The sequence below is a fragment of the Theobroma cacao genome, chromosome 1 (assembly GCF_000208745.1).
Source record: "Theobroma cacao cultivar B97-61/B2 chromosome 1, Criollo_cocoa_genome_V2, whole genome shotgun sequence".
In the NCBI taxonomy this organism is placed as follows: Eukaryota; Viridiplantae; Streptophyta; class Magnoliopsida; order Malvales; family Malvaceae; genus Theobroma; species Theobroma cacao.
Genome location: NC_030850.1, coordinates 21618821 through 21642120, shown reverse-complemented (window position 1 = coordinate 21642120; position 23300 = coordinate 21618821). Strand labels below are relative to the sequence as shown.

The 23300-nt window shown below is 31.8% G+C and overlaps 1 protein-coding gene across 1 annotated transcript; it reads right to left on the bottom strand.

Moving 5' to 3' along the window:
* Positions 3790 to 19940, bottom strand: LOC18612922 (alcohol dehydrogenase 1B). The gene is made up of 9 exons (XM_018114067.1): positions 19924 to 19940; positions 19435 to 19808; positions 19171 to 19306; positions 18933 to 19002; positions 18761 to 18854; positions 17524 to 17737; positions 10741 to 10882; positions 9812 to 9982; positions 3790 to 4135 (listed from the first exon to the last, which is right to left on the bottom strand). Exons 2-9 carry the CDS (start codon positions 19712 to 19714, stop codon positions 3944 to 3946), a joined length of 1299 nt encoding a protein of 432 aa, XP_017969556.1. The 5' UTR covers positions 19715 to 19808; positions 19924 to 19940; the 3' UTR covers positions 3790 to 3943.

The window sequence follows — 23300 nt, the reverse complement described above, 5'->3', positions numbered from 1 at the left end:
GGCAAACAAATCAATTATACAAAGCATAATGTACGAGTGGTCCTCCATAGAACATATCACAAATCATTGTCCGGAGGCCAACCAACGAAATACAAATCATGCTCGGTGCCGAAGCAGCTGGCGGAGAAATAAATCATGCACAGTGTTAAAGTAACCGACAGAGGAACAAATCACAAAGAAGGAACAACACTCCATGAAACCCAAAATCGATTTCTGGAATCCTACTCAACAGATAGACTATGTATCCATGTTATAAAGACCTCATATCATTATAAAATGGCAAGCTCAATAATCATTTTCAATTTCCAATTAATAATAGTCTTATTGCACCACTTCAAATTAAGGAATATCAACTCTTCAAATGCTATGGTATATACACAAAATTTTCCATCTGTGGTGCACTAACATAACTAATTCAATTGGCTAACACATTGCAAGGTCACAGCAGATCATGATGTGCAAAACCTTAGAGGCTAATTAACCAATCACACTTAAGGGCATACTTTAGTTCACATATAGACAAATAAGGATTTACAAAAAACATTTGATAGTTCAACACTTGAAGGGGTCTACTTTCCTGTATATATATATATCCTTCACAAAGTGTTTCAGGAAAACCAAGGCAACACAAGCAAATCATAATTTCAAAATTCAAAATCAACATTAGCCTAGGCACAACAATAGCAAATATGCATCTCAAAATCACATATATACATATAGGCATACACACCAAACTACTTTGTGACACATAGCCCCACTCACAGTGACAATTTATCTCTAACAGTCTTCCAACACAATCAACTAATGTTCTATTTGGTAGAATTTATGCTCCAAACATGATCGAACATTAAACCAATGCACAACCATCAGTTTACATTTACCTTACACTATTTCCTAGCTAAATTTCAGCTTGACAACAGCCTCTAAACTACAACTCAATTTAAGCAGTATATAATATTTTAGAATCTCAGCTTTCAAAATATTTTCCAACTTCCATTAAACCTAGTTGAAGTATATTTCTACTTTAATAGCTCCAAAATTTCAATCTAAACCTTCAACCAGCAAGATAATCCATTTTTACCTCAAATAATCTCACTTACATCCGTTAAACCTTCCAAAAACTTTAGCACCTAAGCACAAAACCACATTTCTCTTAATGTAGGATGAAATTCAAAGAAAACAATCGGTAAATCTCTTTCAAAGGTAGGAATACTTACTTTAACTAGTTCATTTCCCCTTTAAATCCACTCCTTTTTCCTACCTAGAAGCTGCCATGGGAGAGAGCTTGAAAAGGGCTTTAAGTTGGAGAAAATAATGAACAGGGCATTTAACCAAAGACCTTTATTTATTTATTTTTTTTTACACTATTACATGCATCTACAGATATATGGGTGCATTTATCGATGGATTCCTCATGATTTTCAGCATTTTTCCCTCCATTTATCGATAAATAGGGACATCTATCAACAGATGGCACACTGAACACTTTCAAACTTACTCTTGGGTTGCTACCTATTGATAGATTTAATGAATCTACTGATAGATGTTACCCAGATTACTTTCATTTGCTCTCAAATTGCTATTTATTAATAGATTTGGCATATCTATCGATAGATAGCATTCAGAATTCTTCTCAATGCTTTTTGTTTTGTATCAAATCAATTGATAGTTCTCCTCTAGAATCCAAAATTCCATAGTTCTGAGTCTCCAACTTCACCCCTCTAAGTCCTAACTCATTCCACTTCACTAAAATACCTCAAACCAGCCATGAAATTTAAAATTTCAATGCATATATTCAAAATACAACCTAAGTTTCAGTCACACTCCAAATCATACAGTTCATTAATCAAAATTTCAATGCATATGTTTGCTATGTTTGACCTTAGTAAAAAGTAACATCAATTGTATAAGTTAAAATCCTTTTGATGTTAAACTACCAGCCATGATTGAGATTTATGTATTTTGCATGTTTTAGAGGAGAAAGACTTTGTAAGAGTTTGCACTTTTTTAAATTTCTATCTTGCGTTGGGATAAGAAATGAAATTAAATTTGCATAATATTTATGTTGTTTTTGTTGTTGGATTAATTATCATGAGGAGCTTATGATGAATACACATTTCGCTAAACCTGATGAGCCTTTTTAAGAGGAGACGTATCGGTTACATATGTTTGAGAGTTGGACAAGACTTTAAGTTCATGGATTTTTTAATTTGGAGGAAACAAATCAAAATGTGGAAGAAAAGCTTCAAGCTTATGTAAGTGCTCTAAATGCTAGTAGCAATGATTATTTACCCTTGATAAAGTTTTCTCACAACAATAGTTATTAGTTTGGTATCAACAATAACTCCTATGGAAGCTTTGTATGGAAGGAAATATAGATCTCTTTATGTTTGGATGAAGTTGGGCAAAGAAAGCTTCTTGGACCAGAGATGATGCAAATGGCGATGGAGAAGATCGTCAGAGCTACCTTGCTTGCATAACGTGTTTCATGTATCTATGTTGAGAAAATACGACTAAGACCTAAAACATTTGGTGGAATATGAACCTTTACAAGTAGAAGAACACTTAATATATGTATTCAGAATATCTCACTCGAATAGTTGACCCAAAGGAAGAATTCTTGAGGCGTCGGACCACTCCTTTTGTGAAAGTCCCACGGAGCAATCATACAGCTAATGAAGCCACTTGGGAGATGAAAAAGGATATGAAGAAACGATATTCCTATATATACAACAACAACAAAAAAAGAAGGTAAAACATGTTTCGATGGTGAAACTTTTAACAAGGTGGGGAGATTGCCCAAATGACTCTTGGACTAGTGTATATAAAAAATCCCAAAGTTTTAAGTCCCTTACTGATTTATTTTATTCATAATTCGATCTATATTAGAATATTTCCTTGTCTTAGGGATTTATTAGAAATTAAACTAGGTTTAGTATAAATATCCCTTTTAACACTTAGAAGACTTCTTTTCGAGGGAGAAAACAAAAATAAAGAGAATTTCACAAGCATGTGAAACGTTCAGGAAAAAAATACCAGACACGTTGTAGCAATCTTAAATAGAAAAAATACAAGAACTTTGTATCAATCTTAAATAGATAAAAAGACCGATACAAGTTTGATCAATATAAGGTTATACATCAATTCGTTTCAAATAAAGCCCTAAACCAAATCAATAAAACCATAAATAACATATTAAAATTCGTAAAAATCGTATGAAACCCATATAAAATCGATAATTTGGGAACATTAGCAATTGAAGCATATTTTATGAAACTCTATCAAACTAGGCATAAAAACAAATCCTAAAGCATCAATATTTTAAGAATTCTAAATGAACACTGATTGATTCATTTGTATTTTTAAATGACAAAAAAAAAAAAAAGAAGGGAGACAAGTAAATGTGAATCATAATAATAAAAACCATATTTAGATGATAATAGATTGAAATTAGCATAATAAACAAACATAATGATATACATGAATGTTAATAGTAAATGCTATTGAGAAAAACATAAAAGAAAAGAAACAACAAGAATTGGGAGGCAAAAAAGATATATATATATTTTTATCATATAACTTATATCATCTACTAAAGAAATCTAAATTTTAATTAAATAATAATAAAAAGAAAGAAAGAAATCTTAGAAAATAAAAATATTTTATTGGCATTATGATGTAATCATAATAATCAATTTTATAAATGTAACTGATAAATTGGCAAAAAAATTATTAGGATAAAAATGGATTCAAACAATAAAATTTAAGAAGAGAAGAAAAAGAAGAATATAGTAGTAGAGGAGAAGAATATCTTTATCATCCATGACAAAATATTTAACAAGTTCTCTGTTTTCTGTTTTGGTTTTTCACCTGTGACAATTATTATTGAGAACAGATTACCGCAATACACTAGGAAATATGATAAAGGCAAGTCAATAAAAGGCTACATTATTTCAATTACAGCTCGGCTGACTATTTTTCCCTGGTTAAGATCCTGAAATGCTTTACTTGCCTCTTCAAATTTGTATTTTTGGGAAACAGCACTGCTAAGATTGAAGATACCTGTTTCAGCTAGTTTAACCAACTTGGGTAGATCCTGCCGCGCCCTTGCTCCATAAGAACCAATAACTTTTATCTGCTCCAATCCAAGGCATCATTAGGAAAAAAAAAGTGTCAATTAGGGTTTAAATCAAAGCAAGAAAACAGAGCTCCCATTATTCTTAAGTTACGTTCAGTTCTCGTGTTCACCAAATGCTATATATGTAACGTAGAGCAAATATTCTCAAACAATAAGTTGAAAATATCAATCAAACTTTGCCAAAATCCCAATAATCCAAATCTCAAGTACCGACAATATAAAAAAATTTCAAAATCTCATTGCCGCCAATCCAGCCTCATGATAACTGAATTAACACAAGTTTTAAAGCTAAACTCAAAACCCCCTTAATAGAAATCTAAAATGCCAATTGTAACCCTAAAATACCCTAAATACAAAAAAAATAAAAATTAAAGACCGTAAAATACCAAAAAATAATCAAATGAACTCCTAAACCAATTAAATCCTTCAATCAGCTTCTCTTCAACAAGCAATATTCTCCCCTTGTTGACAGAAAACTTGATCTTAAGTTTTGAAATGTTGAAAATAGAAAAATCGCAAAGCAAATTTCATGAACCACACTCTAAACAGTCAAATTTTCTTACAGCATTAAACTTTATCCATAAAACTTCTTTTGCATCATTCCGGAACACACTAGGAATGACAAAATCAATTTAAAGACTTTAAGCAATTTCCTTGTGTGTGAACTAGAAGACTAGAATCAATGAATCTTAAGTAGGCAACTCTTTAGGGAATTCATTTTCTTGGATCATCTGACACTCAGTTTTCAATTCCAATTGTTTCAATCACAAAACTTAGTTATATTCCAACTGTTCAAGTGGCTAATCTGGATGCACCTCTTGCCTCCCAACTTTTTATTTTGTAAAATGACTCTAAATGCTGATCATTTTGCATCTCTTGCTTTGCAACTTTTGATTTTGCAATGACATTATCCTTTTCGTCAAGGAGGTTCCACAATGCCATCTCCCTTTCCTTCCTCAAGGATGTCAACAATTGGTTCTTTAATTTCCTGATGCACTTAACTTCCTTTGCAATAACTTTCACTTTAGGATTTACGATATGAGTTTCAATTCTATCCTCCTTCACAAGCAACATTGAAGCAACATGCTTGAGAAATATATCTACATAAAGTCATTAAGTAGTTTCCTCAATTATCATATGTATACAGTCATCTCCAATTTTCAAGAGTTTTCTCACTTTAAAATATATAATTTTTTTTATCTTGGTACTCCAAAAATGCTGAAGAAAGATTCTCAAACAATATCTATCTCTTAGATAAAGCATCTCATCATAAAGCAGATAGGCATGACAAACATCATCTCCTAAAACAATGAATTTGTTCCGAAGTGATCATTGCTTCTAAAAAACCAAAGCTTTATAAACTGATCAAAAAAAATTCTGACCTTTTGAGGATTAATCTTGCAAAACAGAGCACAAAATCATAAACGTTGAGAACAGCAAGGAGATTTAAAATTTGCTGAAGCAATAGTGCTGATGTTGCACTAAGGAAGTGATTACATGTAGCTGAAAGTCAAAAAAAAACTGGAGTGTGCCACGTAAGTGTACAGATCAGATAGGTCAAATCCTGACCAGGATATTGAGGGAGTGAGATTCCAATGGCTATAAGATCACTGTCAGGATGCTTTGGAGCAGCTGACTTGATCAATGGTGACAATGTCTCTTTCCCAACTATTGGATGGTGGTAATCAACATTGAAGTTCTAGCGTTCTCCCTTTTCTAGGTTCAAACATGGCAAACTATGAGAAACTCCTAGGTGGCCAATCCTTGACCAGCAAAACATTTCTTGATGCTGGCTACCTGATTTTGTAACTGAAGAAATCTGTTGCTCCCAATGACAATGACAATTTCTCTCTCTCGCATTTTTCTTTACCTTTTCGTTTAACAACCACAATCTAGAAAACAATTCTTTTATCCAATCAAGATTTACGTGAACATAAACAGATTAGAAACACTCAAAACTCTCTCAGATTCTCTGAAAAAGTCCTCATAACTCAGAACTTGTATATCTATATTCCCCTTATACCAAATTGATGTAGAATAAATACTCTCAAACAGTTGCCCATAAAATCAATAAATTCTCCAAAATCTCAGTAATTCAAATATATATATATATATATATATAGCTAAACACTAATCCCTAATCCCATTGCAATCATGATCCTTTTTCCAAAACATTTCTGAAGAAATATTGTCATATTGATCTTAGCTTTGTTCTTTTGGTACTATGTTGGTGTTCTAAGAAAAGTTATTTATAAGACTAATGGTTGACAATGTCAAAATTAGCAGAACTATATTATACCCTATGCATTGGGGTGGGAGGACATTATAATTGAATTAAAATAACATTTTACTTAATCCTTACCTTAAATTAAATATCCATTCTGACTGGCCAAAAAGATTAAAAAAAAAAACTTTGATTTTAGATTTTAAGGTTGAGTTTTTAATATTTTGTAAGAAAATTATTAGAAAAATAATATAAAGTATAGAAAAAGTAAGTGATAAATTTAAAAGGAAAGTAAACGTAGTTTTTGGACAAATCAAAAAGACAGATGTACACTAAATTTGAGATGAAGTATTTTACAACACTATTTCAAACTTTAATATTGTGGATAAATAATAATCCTAAGAAAAGATAGTCTTATTGATGAAACATTTTCACAATGTTAACTATCAAATAATGAAGCAAATTTTTAAAAAAAATTATAGTATATGACACGGAGGAAGTATTTTACAACATTATTTCAAACTTCAACATTGTGGATAAATAATAATCCTAAGAAATAATTGTCCTATTGATGAAACATTTTCACAATATTAACTATCAAATAATGAAGAGCAAATTTTAAAAAAATATAGTAGAAGATAGCAAGGGTGTTCCATACACACAAGGCTAATCTTTCTTTAGGCAATATACAAGTCTAATCTTATTCTATCTATTTGAACCCACTTTTCATGATAATAAAGAAATTTTTTGTGCAGACAAAGATAAAAATATGAATAAACAAAAAGATCAAACTAACATCATCTGATAAAAATTATAAGCAATACTCAATCTTCCTAGACTTAACCATTGATCTAAAATAGTGCAATTTACTTATGCATCAAACTCAGCGGTAAGTATATGATCATAGTCATGCTTCCAAAGTGAATTTTCCCATTGCTTAAATTTTTTTATTTTTCTATTTTTCTAGTCTTCTTGACATTTTGATGTGTTTATTTACATAACCACGTTAACTTAAGCAGGACACTCATATCGTCTTCCTTGAGGTTACAATTTCTATTACAAAAATGGTTGTTGTAATGTCTCATCATCATCATTATCATTATTATTATGCACAACTTGTCAACTATCAAGGTTGTTCTTAGAGGTGGCAAATGGGCAGATTTGAGTTGAGCTGCATTCAGGTTTAAGTCATTATGAGTCTAGATTCATTTCGAGTTCAGGTCACTTCGTGTTCAAGTCATGTTGGGTCTAGATTCACTTCAGGTTTGGGTTGTTTCAAGTTTGAGTACTTTGAAGTTTGGAACATTTTGGGTTCAAATCATCTCAGGCTCTAATGGATTTGGGTGAGTTTTGAGTTAGACAGCAAATTATTTTACTTATAAGTATTTGAATATTGTCTATTATTTTTCCCATCCTTTTAAGTGTCTTTGTTTCTATACAAACCCCACCCCCCAAAATAAATAAATAAATAAACAAAACAAAACAAAAATATATCCGTTAAGTTCAAATAAAAGCTAAATATAGAAGTCCAATATATCTACCTATAGCATGAGTAAATAGTTATTATTTTTATGAGTTAGAATTAAAAATGTATATTTCACTATCTATTATTATTTGGCAATGGTTTCTTTTATGATAGTTGGTGTAGAATACAAGTACAATTACATAATAAAAAATTGCACTATAGGTATAACTATAAAAGAAGTTGCCCTATCTTTGTTGTTTGATAAATGCACTAAAATAAATAAAATAACCTAGACTAAAGAAGCAAAGTCCAAACCCAATTGACTACTTGAAAGAAAGATACAACTCACAAACAAAAACAGTATGACAAATACTCTTTTATTCTTATTAACCCACTGGGCTACATAGCCCAACAATTCTTCATTTTTAACTCTCTTTTTTTCCAGTACTTTATTTTCATCACTTTAGTCAATACAATACAGTTTTTTATTAGTATTTTAATTTCCAATTAAAGTATAAACACTAGTTATCGACATAGATCAAATGTACAATTGGAATGTTAAAAATAATAAACATTGTTAAAAAGACATGCCAATTGCTACTGATAAAAGATAGTAACTTAATAAGTGTAATAGGTTAATTAATTGGCCTTGCCTTAATACTTAGAAACTATAGTAAATCATGATATTTAAAAGTAATGTTGATCTTATTTATTTAAAATTTGACCATTAACATTAATCAAGGGTGAAGATATCTTAACTTGGAACAACTTAATAAATCTAACTGATCAATCAATTGGCACAACCTTAATATTAGAAACAATAGAAAATCATGATATTTAAACTAATGATGTTAAGTTGATTTGACTGTCAGACTTGGTCATTTGGACATTAATGATGAAGAATGAAGTTTCTTAGTTTCAAATTTTTAACACCTGTCTTTTTGAGTATTAATTTTATTTTATTTGTAAGTGTATGGTTTTAAATTTTGTTTATAAAAAATAACTCCATAAGTTTAATTACTTAAATAAAACTAATTTTAATAAAAAGTTAATTACTCATTTGATATTGGAACTAAAGTAAAATGTACTACTTGGTATCAAAACAAAAAAAAATGTGCAATTTGCGCCTAAACTTTCAAATAGTGTATCATTTTACTCCAACCTTTAGCACCGTTAACCCAACCCACTCATGTGGCATTTGACCAATAATATCATGCCACATGTGAAATTAAGAAATATCAAAAAAAATTTTAAATGCCACATGGCAACCCACAATTGGTGGTTTTTTTGCCAAGTGAAAAAAATTACTTTTTCTGTCAATTTTTCTTTTGAAAATTTAACAAAAGAATATATATCATATTATTATAACGGAAAAAAAACTTTAAGTTCATAAAGACAAATCCCTATTTAAATGAAGAGAACCTAAAGAGAAAAACTTCAAATAAAAGGAAAAAACTTGGCAAAAAAATCCATATTCTAGGTTCTGGCCATTCATCACAAAATAAAAACTTTCACCAAAATTGCAAAATCTAAATACCCACAGTACTTGAAATCCACAACCAAAATAAGAAAAAAATATAATCCAGATCAACCACAAATTTGACAGAAAATCCCAACCATATTGTAAACCCACTAGATTCAGCTCTGGTTTATGGGGGATTCTTTTAGGAAGAAAAAGTAGAGGGTCTTTCAAAGATTTTCTCAAAGATTTTAGAGAACAAGATGACATTAGGTGGAGGAAAAAGCAGAATTACAAGTGTGAAGCAAAATCTCTGACAAAGGATGGGTGCACCCACATTCAATGGACTTTATAGATTATAGATATAGATTATACTGGTTTCTCGTAACAAGTCATGAAAAATCACTAAATATTGGAATATGGAGCTAGTAACTATAATCAAATGTAGAGTCTAGGAAAGTTGGAGAGAATGTAAGAGCAGTAAACATAATTTAACCATTTATTGACAGAAACAAAATGTGTTACCTTTCTACGAACAAGACGATTGATGTCCACCTCACCTATAGCACCAGATTTTGCAAGTCCTATCATAACTGCTTTTCCACCATCCCTTACACTTTGTATACACTGCAAAAATGTTTGAGGTTTCCCCAAAGCTTCTACAGCAATGTCAACACCTGGTCCTCCAGTAATTTCCTTTTCAAGACAAGTAAATAAATGCATTAAGTAAAATAAGAAAAACAAAGAGTTACTGAAGAACCAAATAATTTCAAACAAGCACTTAAAATTAGTATGATTACTCAACAAAAATCCTCCAATCTCAAGGTTAGCCATGTCTTAAATATCAATATCTCAAATTATGAAAAAACCACCCTCAATAGTCAAGTCTCAAATCTCAAGATCTCAAATTATCAAACCTACACCAAATCCCTATCAATATGAGCTTCATAAAATTAAGCCCACAAAAATAAATAAACCCCACAAATAAACAAAATGAAGTTCAACGCCTCTATTTGGTTTTGCTTTTTTTTTTTTTTTTGGCATACGTATAAAAATGTCCAAGGAGGAGCAGAGATTTGAACCTTGGACTTAACCCTGCCAAGTAAGGTTAAGAACTGCTAGGCCAAACCTTGATGGCTTTTGGTTATTGCTTTTTGCTTCCAGAAGCAAAAGGCAAAAAAAGCATTTTGATATAAAAGCAAATAAAATTTTTGAATAATTAAAAATAAAAATTGTAAGTTTTTTGTAACAAATTGTTTGGATTAGTGTTACATTTAAATTATTTGTGAATTTTAAATCAATTATGATTTTTCCTTTTACAATGTAGTTTAAAGTTTTAGCAACCTTTTATGTATCATATTCAAGTAGCAAAGGCAATACAATGTAGCACGTATAATTGAATTCAGCACTTTTATATATTGTTGAAAGGGAAAAGCTAGGGATAATGAGCATACTTTAATCCGTTCAACAGCATCTTCTTCTATTGCATTTATTGTATGAGTGGCACCCAAAGTCTTAGCTTTTTGCAGTTTATCATTCTGAACATCCACAGCAATTACATCAGAGGCACCAAATGCCCTTGCTATCTGCAAACAACTGAAGAAAACATCTTGTCATGACTATGTCAAAGTTAGTAACATTAAATTACTGTCAAAAATTACCATAAGGATGGACTTTCTTAAAATAAAAGAATCCACCAGTATAAAATTCAAAAGTGAAAGGATTAATTTTCAGAGTTAGGAGTCAAAGATTTCTGACAGTAATCTTTACACATTCTAATATGTGGTTGCAGACATCAACCACAAAATGAAGGAAACATGTTAAGATGGTTTAGACACGTAAGCACGAGATGTAGAAATGCCCTTGTGAGAATGTGATTCAACGACGTTAAGAGGAAAGGAAGACCAAAGAAGTCATGCAAGGAAACTATAAAAAGACCTCATTTTTCACTGAGCTTACTAAGGATATGGCTATAATTACATGCACAACATGATTTACAGAGCCAACCAGAAATGGTGATGTTGGAGTGATACTAACATCATAACATGGGATATTAAATTGTAACACCCTCAATCCTACATTGTTAATTTGTGAGGGTCTGCTATGGTATTTATGGTATTGTTAATTTATGATATTTTATAGACACAACCATAAGACTCTTCAGGTTGAAGCAGACAATACATGGCAGGATGGTGCGGGCCTCCACAATTGGTATCAAGCACTGGCCGGCATAACTATGGAAGCTAGGTGCGACACAGGGCAAAGTACTACATTGCATGCGAACAGTGGGAGCCATTTCTTTAAACACATAGAAGCCACCTCTAGAATCCCAATACCTGGCATCGTCCTAGTTTTGTGTGTGATGTGTTGGCCTTTAATGGGGACATCAAGGCCATAATAGGCAAAGCTAGGAACGGCCTCAATCCCATATTAAGAATTTGTGAGGATCTGCTTTGATATATATGTAGAGCCTTAAACTTATACTTGTGAGGCACCTGAACAAAACTATGAGACAATATCTCGTAGGTTGGGTGTAGCTCTCCATAGAAACCTAAAAAAATGATCTCCATACAAAAACTTATAACAAGTCATGGTTAGGTTGTTACACGTCTGTTAAAAAAAAATACTGTTGTTACACGCCATGTAAAAAAAATGTTACACGCCATGGTTAAAAAATGTTGTTACACGCCATATTGAAAAATAAATATTGTTATTACACGTCATGTTGAAAAAATATTATTGTTACACAACATATTCAAAAACATTTTGTTATACTTTAATGTCTAAAATGTTGTTACTTACGAACCAAAACTTCAAATCCTCTTAACTTTTTCTTTTATTTTTCTGACAATTTGGCACAAATTAAAGTGTTTCTAACATGTTTTCATAAATCAAAATACAAATATTTTTTTATCTAAAACACCTACTTTGACTAAAAAAAAATTTTTTGAAAACCTAGATTTATAAATTTCAAAATTTTGAGTTTATTGGTATCTAGGTCTCGAATTGATTCAATTAAAAGCTATTTTATACATTTGTGATTATTTTTATAGTTTTATTTTTATCCAAAATACCTAAAAATCGAATTTTTCAAACAGTCACCCACCCACCCAAGCACGTCAAAAACATTGTTTGGTATCTTGAAAGCGTAAGAAAGAGAAATCTGAAAACACAGGAAAGAAAAATCAGAAGCATAACAGATGAATGCCGAACAGAGAAATCGATAAAATTTGAGAGACTGGGATGGTGAGAGAGAAATCCGACGCACAAATGAAGAGTAATGGGGAGAAATTGTGATGAATAGTTTAATTTATTTGAAATAGTTTAATGGATATTTTCGTCAAGTCATGACTAAATATGGATAAAAACAATTAAATTTATTTTGATGGTTACTTTTAAAATGTCTTTATAAAGAAAGGTCATCTCCTACAATTTTCTCTAAAAAAAAACATTTAATTATAACATTTGAAATATTGCGAGCAATAAGTGACTTTTTAAACTGTAATGACCAATACGGTATGCGAACCTTAACTTTTTATGAAGACCGTGAGAGCAATTTACTCAAATTATTTGGATAATCTAACAAAGCAAAAGCTGGAAATGAAATTGTTGCAACACTTTTAAGCTAGTAAATACTGGCATCAAAATCAATAATCTAAATTATTGCAATATATGATACTTAGATAATAAGGTGCCACAAAGATTGTGCAATTTATTTGATTGTTAGTGATTTTGGTGGGATAAATGCACAAACTGCCAAAGAATCCGATACCATTACTTCTGGCTGAAATAGAAATTATCATTCATATTTACGTTTATGCTATCAGTCCCTTAATGCTCAAACATAATAACTCACTGCTATATTGTACCCAATAAGTTCAAAGCAAGTAAATTAGAATGGAAAAAGAAATAACGAAAGCACTTGAAATGTAATTAACCTTGAACTACTAAACATAACAAAATTTGAAGAAGCCTGATCAATATTACTTTTCTATTTTCAAACATAAAAAGCTTAAAATTTTGATTGTTGGAATGAAAAGTACATCCAATTTTTATTTATATAATCATGAAATCACAAAAAATGTTTTCTTGGAGATGGAAGTGGAAAACCAAAAAGAGTCCAAATGATTAGTCAACATATGAACCAAAAGGTTTCAGCCAAGCTAGGGAAAAAAGGGGCAGAAAGCACAAAAGCATTTGTTATTACAAGAATAAAGAAAGACAAGACACTAGTTTTAATACATTAGATATAAAAGGGGAGTAGTGTTACAGAATAGTGTCAGAATTCTGCTTTAGTTGTATTAGAAAGCAAATGTTACTCGTGTTGTAGCAAATCACAAAATTCCAAACTAATACCAAATGTAATGTATAGTTGTAAATTGGAATTTTCGGCAAGCAACTGTTTTATTTTCTATTTATTTCCAAAATATTTTTTTTTCAAATTTTCTAGCATAGCCTAAAGTCTTGTAGATTTATTTTCTCCAATAATATCATTTAAATATAGAAGAGAAACATGGTCACTTGACAACATTATATTAAACTATCAACCATACATAAACTGATCTTTTGTAATGGGGATATTGATGATTAAAGCTGAATTTAAATTGAATTTGTTTTTCCTTTGCCAAAAATTAAATGTGTTTCGATCATTAGATAACTAGAGAAGAAAAAGAATTTCACAAATGATGCCCAGAAAGCTACAGAAACTTAGCGTCTAACATCTTGGCCAAAGATCCCCAAATATTCAAACCAAAAGCAACAAAACCTCATCGAAACATGAGAAAAACTGGCGAAAACTAAGAAGTCATTTGCCAAGATTCCTGTTGTCCTCTTTAGAAAGCCTAGTAGCAAGCAATAAAGCATAAGAAACCATAAAATAGTTTAAAATTTTAAAATAAATAAATAAAAAGATGTTAGTGTTCCTAGAACATAAGAACAGTGTTTATGCGAGGAAACACTGTTCGAAGAATAGTGTAAGGGATTTGGTTTTAGTATTATTGAATAACAATATCAAAATGTTTTATGGAAAAGTAAACGTAGGTCAATGCATAGCATATATGTTAGTGTTTGAATACTAGTGAGTGACAACAATAAGTGCATATATTTGCATGCATTGACATATCCATACAAGCAACTAATTAAAATGTAACAATCACTATACATATATTCTATCAGTGAAATGACAACAGTATACATGTACATGTGCATCTATACGCAACTTAAGCAGATAATCAGTAGCATAACAATGTGCTATCCATATACTTCCTTAGATACATGCATATATTGGCACTACAATCAGTATCTAACATCATCTAATACTTCAAAATTTCAGTTGTAACTCCACTAGTATCAACTGCTTTTACAGTATTCATCCTGATGTAGCACAAGGGTGGGGGGGAGAGAGAGAGAAATAGAGGTAAATGGGAAAGAAAGGCAAGAAAGAGAAAAAACCAAGGGGAAATCTCAAAATTCAATCTTCAAATCTCAAATTTTCAACAATTCATAATCCAAAACTACCAAAAAAATTAAATTGCATAAACCACTATAGGCTACATCTTTTACCCTTAACACCCTAATTCTAGAAATTATATTAAAGCCCAAAAATAAAACAAATTAATTAAATAAAGTCCTAAATAATTTAATTCTTAAATCTGTTTGTCATTGTCCTAAATCTTTGAACCATGCAAGAGGGATAAAGAGAAAACGGAGAACAAATAGAGAGGAGAACGCAGGGGAATTTCAAAACTCAATTTTCAAATCTCAAATCTCAATAAATCATATTCAAAAAACTACTAAAAACTGAAATAAAATTAAGTATTCATATACACCCTAAATCTTCAATCTTCTTCCTTTTTCACACACCACATCCCTTTAATGACCAACTTTACCTCAGTTATGTTCTGAGTATCCAACATTTCCTTTGATGTTGTTCTTAAGTAACCTTACGTAGGAACTCTACCCTAAATTCCCATTGCACCCTATAAATTGGGATTGTGTCAAGTGGCTATCAAAGTTCTTTAATCCTCACAATTGACACTAACTTGATTTAGAAAATTTTCCAGTCCTTTAACCTAATCAATTTATTTCTTTGTCCCTGTTTCTTGTATCTAACCTTCAGTAAAACATAATAGAAATCAGATTTAACCTCTTTTACAGAATTTCTCTTCCTTTCTGATATAACCATCATAAGCTTACTCATTTCTACACTTCAAAATACAAGTTAAGCAAGGCACATGTTTATCATTTTTAAACATTTAAATTACTTACTTTGTACAATCCATAAAAACCAACCACGTCTCTTCAAGTTATTTTCCCTTCTTTAGAAATTGTAGTCATCTTTCCTTGTGCATTTCATTATGATTTTTTCTTTTTTTTTTTTGGTACTGTATTATGACTTTTTTGATAAAGAAGTTTCGAACCAAATATAAATGTATAGATATAAGTTAGGATTCATCTGCTTATGACAGAGGAGCAACACTTTAGTATGGGTATGGTGAAGGGAGCACCTTAAAAAGTGAAATGCACAGTGAGCAGGAAGAAAAAGCTCATATAGCTTGAGGTGTGTGGTCCATCTAAAGCTGGTAAAATGTTTGATTTTAGTGTCAAAACAATGTAAAACCATGCCATAAGAATGACACTTGAGACGTCAAAAATATATCAATGCATAGCAAAATCTTTGAAGCCTCAAGCACCTTTCATATAAGTTTTAGATTTTTATAATACTAGCCATAGCTGCCATTCCTATCTCACCACTAACTCTCTTTACCAAATAGTCCTTTTCCCTAGTCTAGAATGCCTCCATATTTGCTAGCACCTTGGGCTCTACTACCACGTCAAGCATCCATCCTAAACCAATTCGTAGTAGATAGGGGGGCTAAATCTTAACGTAAAGCCATAGCAGACCCAAAACTAAACTGATTTGGAATAACACTACTTATTTCTCTGCCATTTCTGAATGAATTGCTAGTTTTTGTACACTTTTTATCATTAGACATTGTCTAGCTTCATTCTAAGGATAAATCGTGTTGTCCATCCTCCAATTTCCCCTAATATTTTATGAGCAAAGTCATTAAAATGGTGCCATGGGCAGCTAGCTAATTGAGACATGAATGATGACAAACTTCAACTCACCTCTCCCTAATCCTTTCCCAAAATGTAAAACCACCTCCTATCCTCCAACCCCCACCCGCCCAATATATATGTTAGATAAACAAGGAAAACAAGATCAATCTTTAAACAAATCTAGAACTATTGATTTACTTGAAATTAGACTCATCTGAACCTTCAAAAAGCTATTCTTAAATGTTGGCCCAAGGTGGCAGTGCCACCTTCAAGCCAACAATAAGTCTATATTTTATGTTCATTCAACTAAAACAACAACACGGATCTTACTTGAAAAATTTGATTCTCAAACTATTGTTGGAAGTCAATTGGGTAATCCAACTAGTTTGTTCGATGTAGTGCCAAGTCTGTTTGTTGACATGCTTACTTTAGCCATTTAAAAGTTAGTGCTTGTTACCTGCATGTATTAAAATTCCCACACAGCAAGATAGAATGGCACTCTACTTATTGGTGACATGGTCTTTTCTTTCTACCACTTTTCTTATTGTGTTAAACTGGATTTATAAAACGTAGAAATTGTATCAAAGAAACAGAGAAAAAATGAATGTTTCTGTTGCATGAGACTGGCAAGCCATTACTTTAGCCAACACTTGTGACCTTGCAAATTTGATAGTTGGATTACCTAATTTGCTTGTTGTGCTGCAACACTTTACTTGCAAGATAGATAAGAAAGGCCAATGATTCAAGTAAAATAGTCAAGAATCACATATACCGAGAAAAGGCCTCTTAGTTAGCAACCCTTCTAAAGTGTCAGGTGCTAAAATGCTAGTTCAGGTGTTCAAGTAAAGATTTTGGTCAACTTTCTCATCCATGAATTTTAACATGATTCAATATCTTCTATTTGCCTTCCGTTGGGCTGCTTGAAGAACAGGAAATGGAGTTAATGTCCATTTTATTCCTATATCACCTCACATATGAGTTACTTCGTAAGTCACATCCACAGTCTGCTGTTATCTTTACCCTCTAACAGTCATGCTAGCATTTTGCTTTTCTTTAGGACTCCTATGTCCCCTTAACACCTTCTAACATTGAGGACAATCACACTGACAAAGTTTCAAAATGACTAGTCAACCAATTATGTTTTTTCAAAATCTACTTAATAAGTATGTAAGTACCTTGAACCAACCCCTCCAACTCCAATTACAGCAATGGAATCCCCAGGACAGACCTCTGCTGCATGTCTCATGGCACCATAAGCAGTAAATACGGCACATCCTAAAATTGCAGACTCAGTGTATGGCAGTGATTTTGGCAAAATAGATAAAGCATGTGCAGGAATGATACAGTATTCAGCAAGGCCTCCCATGCTATACATGTATACTGGTTTTCCTACACAAGAAGCACAGCTTTAGTTATCCAGCAATGATGTTACTGTACAGATACAGTTACTGCAAAAGAGTAGACAGATGAGTAACTTAGGAAAAGAAAACTACAATAAGATGAAGGTTGCAAGACTGCAGTTAGAATGGCATAAATCACGCAAATATATATATAACAGAAGTAGCATGTTAAATGCATTTACTGCATAGGTCATAATCAAGGAAGAGACAACTAATACTTCTTTTCAAGTTATCATTTTGCATAATTTAAAGGGAAACTAGAAAGCTTTATACTCTAAATGTGGCTCAGAAGAATAACATGAGTAAGAAAATAATAGGTGAATGGTTTAACCTTATACATGGAAAGAAAAACAAAAGACGAAAGGGAAAAACAATAATTTTTAAAATGCAGTTTGTTCTAAAAGTTGCTAAAACACAAACACACTTATGCATGGATAAAAAGAGGACAATAATGTATATTAGAATTTGTAAAGGCTCTCTCTCTCTCTCTCTCTCTCTCATTATTACAAAAACAGTATATATTCTAGATTCTTTGGGCTTAAAGAACTATGGGTGCAGTTTCATTTTGAACCTCAAAAAATTGAACAATTTGACAAAATTTATTTATTTAAGATAGCCATCGGCTAATATCCATAAGAAAACATCTTATTTTAAATTCAGATATATTGTGACCCCTCAGAATAGTTTCATCTGTCTTCGGCAACCATGATTCTCAAAGGCCAATGTCCTTTAAACATCAAGACATCAGAATATCAAACTCAAATGAATGAGTGACTACCTTAACAATCATTATAGAAGGTGGAATTACCTTGTTCGTAAAATCCAAAGAAGTTATCTTAATTGGGTTTATAAAATGTTAGGAGTCTTCTATTCGCAATGTTCTACCCTTAGTAGTTTTGCAAAAAGTGGCCACTATCAAGACTTGATAAGCACTCTTCAGATCAGCAATTGCATCAAATGATGACCACATGCATTCTCATGATCATCACAATATAGTAAAATTAAAAATTACCACTGCTGCGGAGGAAAAGCCTTGTTTCACCATCATAAAGGGTGCCTTTAGCTCGATTATAGGCGAAGAAATCTTCACATAAATCATCATGGCCCTATTTCTCAGAAATAAAACGCTATCAGTCATAATAAAATGAATTGAAATGCAAGCATAGCATCTTGAAGCACCATACCTTAGAACAGAAGAAACAATTACCACAAGGCATGATAAAGGCTCCAACCACATAAGATCCAATTGGAAATCTGAGAAGGGCCAAAAGGAAAATTAAGAAACCATGTGGCTGCCCATTTCTATCTCCACCAAACAAACTTGAGACATATTATAACTTAAGGAGCATGTGCACAGAGCATGAATTAATGAAGAATAAGTGATATCATCTTGTAACAAAGCACGAGTATTCAATGCAAAACCTTTGTGTGATTTTGCTGTCGGTGAGTGGGCCATGTTCAACAACTTCTCCAGTTATCTCGTGCCCAAGAACACAAGGGCTAGAAAATGGAATTTCACCTTTTATAACATGCAGATCAGAGTGGCATACTCCACAGCCTGCAAGAATAGATGGAATATCAGAAGCTCTAAACAGTAGAAACAAAGGATCAAAACGGAGAAAGGGGATTCCACTGGAGTTGACCCTGATAGAACCTGAAAAAATCCGTTTCATCAAAGCAACGTACCCTTGGTTTTTATGAGGAGTTCTCCAGCTTTGGGACGAGGCATATGAAATTCTTCAATAGTGAGGGGCTTAGTGGGTTCCCAGAACACAGTCCCTCGCATGTACCCACCTGAGCTCACATGATAAGCGGCCGACGATGGCGGGATGCTGTCTGCATTCTTGCTGATGTCACCAACGTGACTCGAAAACCAACGGGAAGATGATAAGATTGAACGATAGTTGGGCTTTGAAAAGAGCAGCTTCCTGCGGATGGCAGTGCGGGCTATAGATGAAAAACCCATTTCTGACTCACAACCGGCGACTTTGCCACGATACCATTTTTATTTTATAGGAGAAGGTGAAAGGATCCAAACAACGTCGCCTTCCTTCTTAGCACTGAAAATAATAACAAACAATTGATTATTGAAAAGGAGATGCCAAGTTTCAAATTATTTATAATTCATTATTATAATAATAATAATAATAATAATAACGAGTAACTTGCATTTACCATCTTGTTGATGATAGATCAAGGTTCCGTAGGATGGGTTTACTTGGTTAACATTAGGGATGGTGATGACTATCTTACTACAAGGTACTTGCGAATATTTGATCTAGTTATATAGGATTAGAGTATCTTATAATAAGATTTATAGTAGATTTACATAATGATTTTACTATTTAAATTAGATTCGGGTATCACTTTTGGACACTTATTACTCGAATTCGATTATTATTTTTAAATATTTTATTATTATTTTAATAATTAAATTTAAAATATATAATTTTTACTAATTTTATAAGTAATTCTTTTTGTTAAAAACTAATAAATAGATGAAAAATATAATTACTCTAATTATTAATATGATGACATTTATATATTTAAATTAAAAAATTATTAGATTGTTAATCATGTTTAAATAAAAATTCTTGATGCCTTTAATAACAAAAAAAAAAAAAAGCAGCATTTGACATATTCTTCTCCAACAACTAATCCACTTGGTTTTTTAAGTTTCGAAAAAAGTTCTAATAAGACCATCATATTGGTAGATAACAACTCAATAACCCTCACAAAGGAATAATCTTAGAACCTTTAAAAAGATTTAGCAGCATTAAAAGATGGGAGACATTAATACCATGGCCTGATACTAAATTCATTGTATAAAACTTTAATATACTTCCTGTGTGCCTGAAGCTGTGCCTTACTTTATCTTGGTTTAAACATACCAGAACAATCAAACTGTACAATAGAATAGCTACACCTACTGCTTCCAAGGTGAAATGAAGAAAGCTGGTACAACTAACACAATGGTTAAAGGCATAAGAATTTTTAATTGCATACTATAATAGATCTTATTTAAGGAGTCATTGCAAAGAAAATAGATTAAATTTTGTATATCAGAGGGAATGTACAGATAGTTCATATCAAACAATCTAACATAGTGATTATATAAAGAGAAAATAATAAAAATTTATACATTTTCAACCTCAAGCTCTTTCCTCAATCCCTTCATTACATGTTCAAGTTCTTCTACTTTCTGCTCAAACACACAATTGCACATTAAATGTCAGATTCATAATCGATTTGCATGTGCTTGTCTACATAAGCAAGCATAAAAAGACATGCTTATGTTTCTTGCATTTGCTACTGCTTGTTGTGCTTCACAAAATTGAGTTTCTAGTTGGCGAACTTTATTATCAAAGTTGACCAATTTCTACCTAATGTCTTCCTACAGTAGATAAAAGAATAAAAATATGATCCTTTCAGAATTTAGATGAAATACTGGTATCATGTGTTTAAATTTTAAAATAAGATGGTGATGCAGATGTTACCACATGGATGTAATAATTGTGGCATCCACTTGGAATGGGTAAATCAGTATGGTTCTTAATCAAGATTTCAAAGGGTTCTAAAATTAGATTCATTTTTCACAAAAAGCTAGATCATTTCATTTGTTCTAAATAATCAAACTAATTACCCAAAGAAACTCAAATCAGGAAAATACTCCCTTTTTCTTTGAAGAAAAAAAAATCAACAGATTCAATCAACAAGTACACAGAAAAAAAAGTGAAAATTTCCATATTAAATTAAACATCTCTCAACACCATATTCAAAGGAGGAATAAAAAAAAGAGTACTTGAGAGAAAATTGATGTTGCTTTTATGAAAATCGCCTATAAAATGAGAATGAGGAAATGGGGACAGAAGAGATGCTACTCAAAAAACCATTTAACTAATTGAGTGGGAAGAGAGAGAGAGAAAGTACCGATAGAGGAGAGAGAGTTCGACGACAGGGGAAAAGATGGAAGCTAACCGACGGGCAAAAGAGAGGAACCAACTAGGAGAAATAAGGAAGAGTCAAACGCCAGAGATATAAGGAAGAGTCGACATAAATGCAAAAAGCCTAATATCAGTATGACATCATTTCAATAGACAAAAGGTAACAAAAAATAGAAAGGTTCTAATTGAATGACACTTGTCATTCAATTGGAGACTCAATTGAAGAAAATTGAAGGCTCAATTAAAGGAAATTGAAACATCCTACTTTTATATATATTAGGATGGCACCCATAGCTACGCTACGGAAAAAATCACAGAAAATATATATTATGTTGTATTAGATTTCAATTTGACACCTTCAAAAGATAAATTGTTGATAGAGAAAAAAGTAAACTAGTATTAATTGCAAATAATTATTTGATTCGGTTTCAATCACAAAAAAGTTGGTAGAGGATAAATTTATGTCAGTAGTATATATAACAGCAACAATCCCTTGAGTAAAAGAGATAATAAAATAATCAAAATAAAACCTCATAAGCAAATCGAATTGTAAAAAAAAAGCTCTTATTTTGGTCACATAAAATGATCACACTGTTAGACGACTATCAAATATGTCTAACTATTGTGATAGTTTCTTTTTTTTTTTCCAAACACATTTCTTCCCATTTGTTTGGTTTTTGTCGTTGTCCTGCTTCCTTTGGACCTGTTTATACATAAGAAGATAAAATTTGTTTAGCGTCTGAACACTTAACAGAAGATGAACAAACCAAATCAAACCATATGTATTATTCAAGGAATGAGGCATACAACAGTAGTGCATCACACAAAATTATAGATATTAAACACATCCTGAACATGACATCCTTGATGCATAAAATGAAACAAGCACCATTAAAGATAATAAAGAGATAGATACCATCAACTCCTTAATAAATTCTTGAAAGATATGAATACAATCATGAAAAGTGTAGCTAATTCTTGGAAGATATGAATACAATCATGACGGCAAATCTAGAAGAATTATCAGATACTTGTCACTTATGCAAAAATGTTGAAAATAAAGAAAAGAATGCTAATCCCATATTACCTACTCAAATTCCAGAATATGGTCTTTATATTTCATTGAAATAACTGGATATCCTTTTCGCTTTGTCCAACTGTCCATCATTAAGTTTACTTGAATGCCAAATTCCTCTGAATGAATATTCCATAAATCCCCTGTCTTTACATTGTTCCAAGCATACCTTTTAATGTATAAGCCTAAGGATTTATGGAATGGAAGAGAAATTACAAAATCAAAAATCAAGATATAAAATGCAAAACTATAGCTTAGTAAATATTTCTTTTTAGACTTTTCAATTCGAGTTTGTTAATGGCCTAGTTCATGCATCTTATACATATAGTGTTTCACAATCCGAATGCATAGAAAAGCAAGAAGTTTTATATGGTCCTCCACAAATCAACATCATTCCATAAAACAAATTTGAACCCACCTGGAATATCTCATCCCCAAGATAACCCTGCAGCATCCTGATGACAGCAAATCCTTTTTTATAGCTGGTAGCATCAAATATTTCATCAATTGAATGAGCATGCTGAATCTCCACC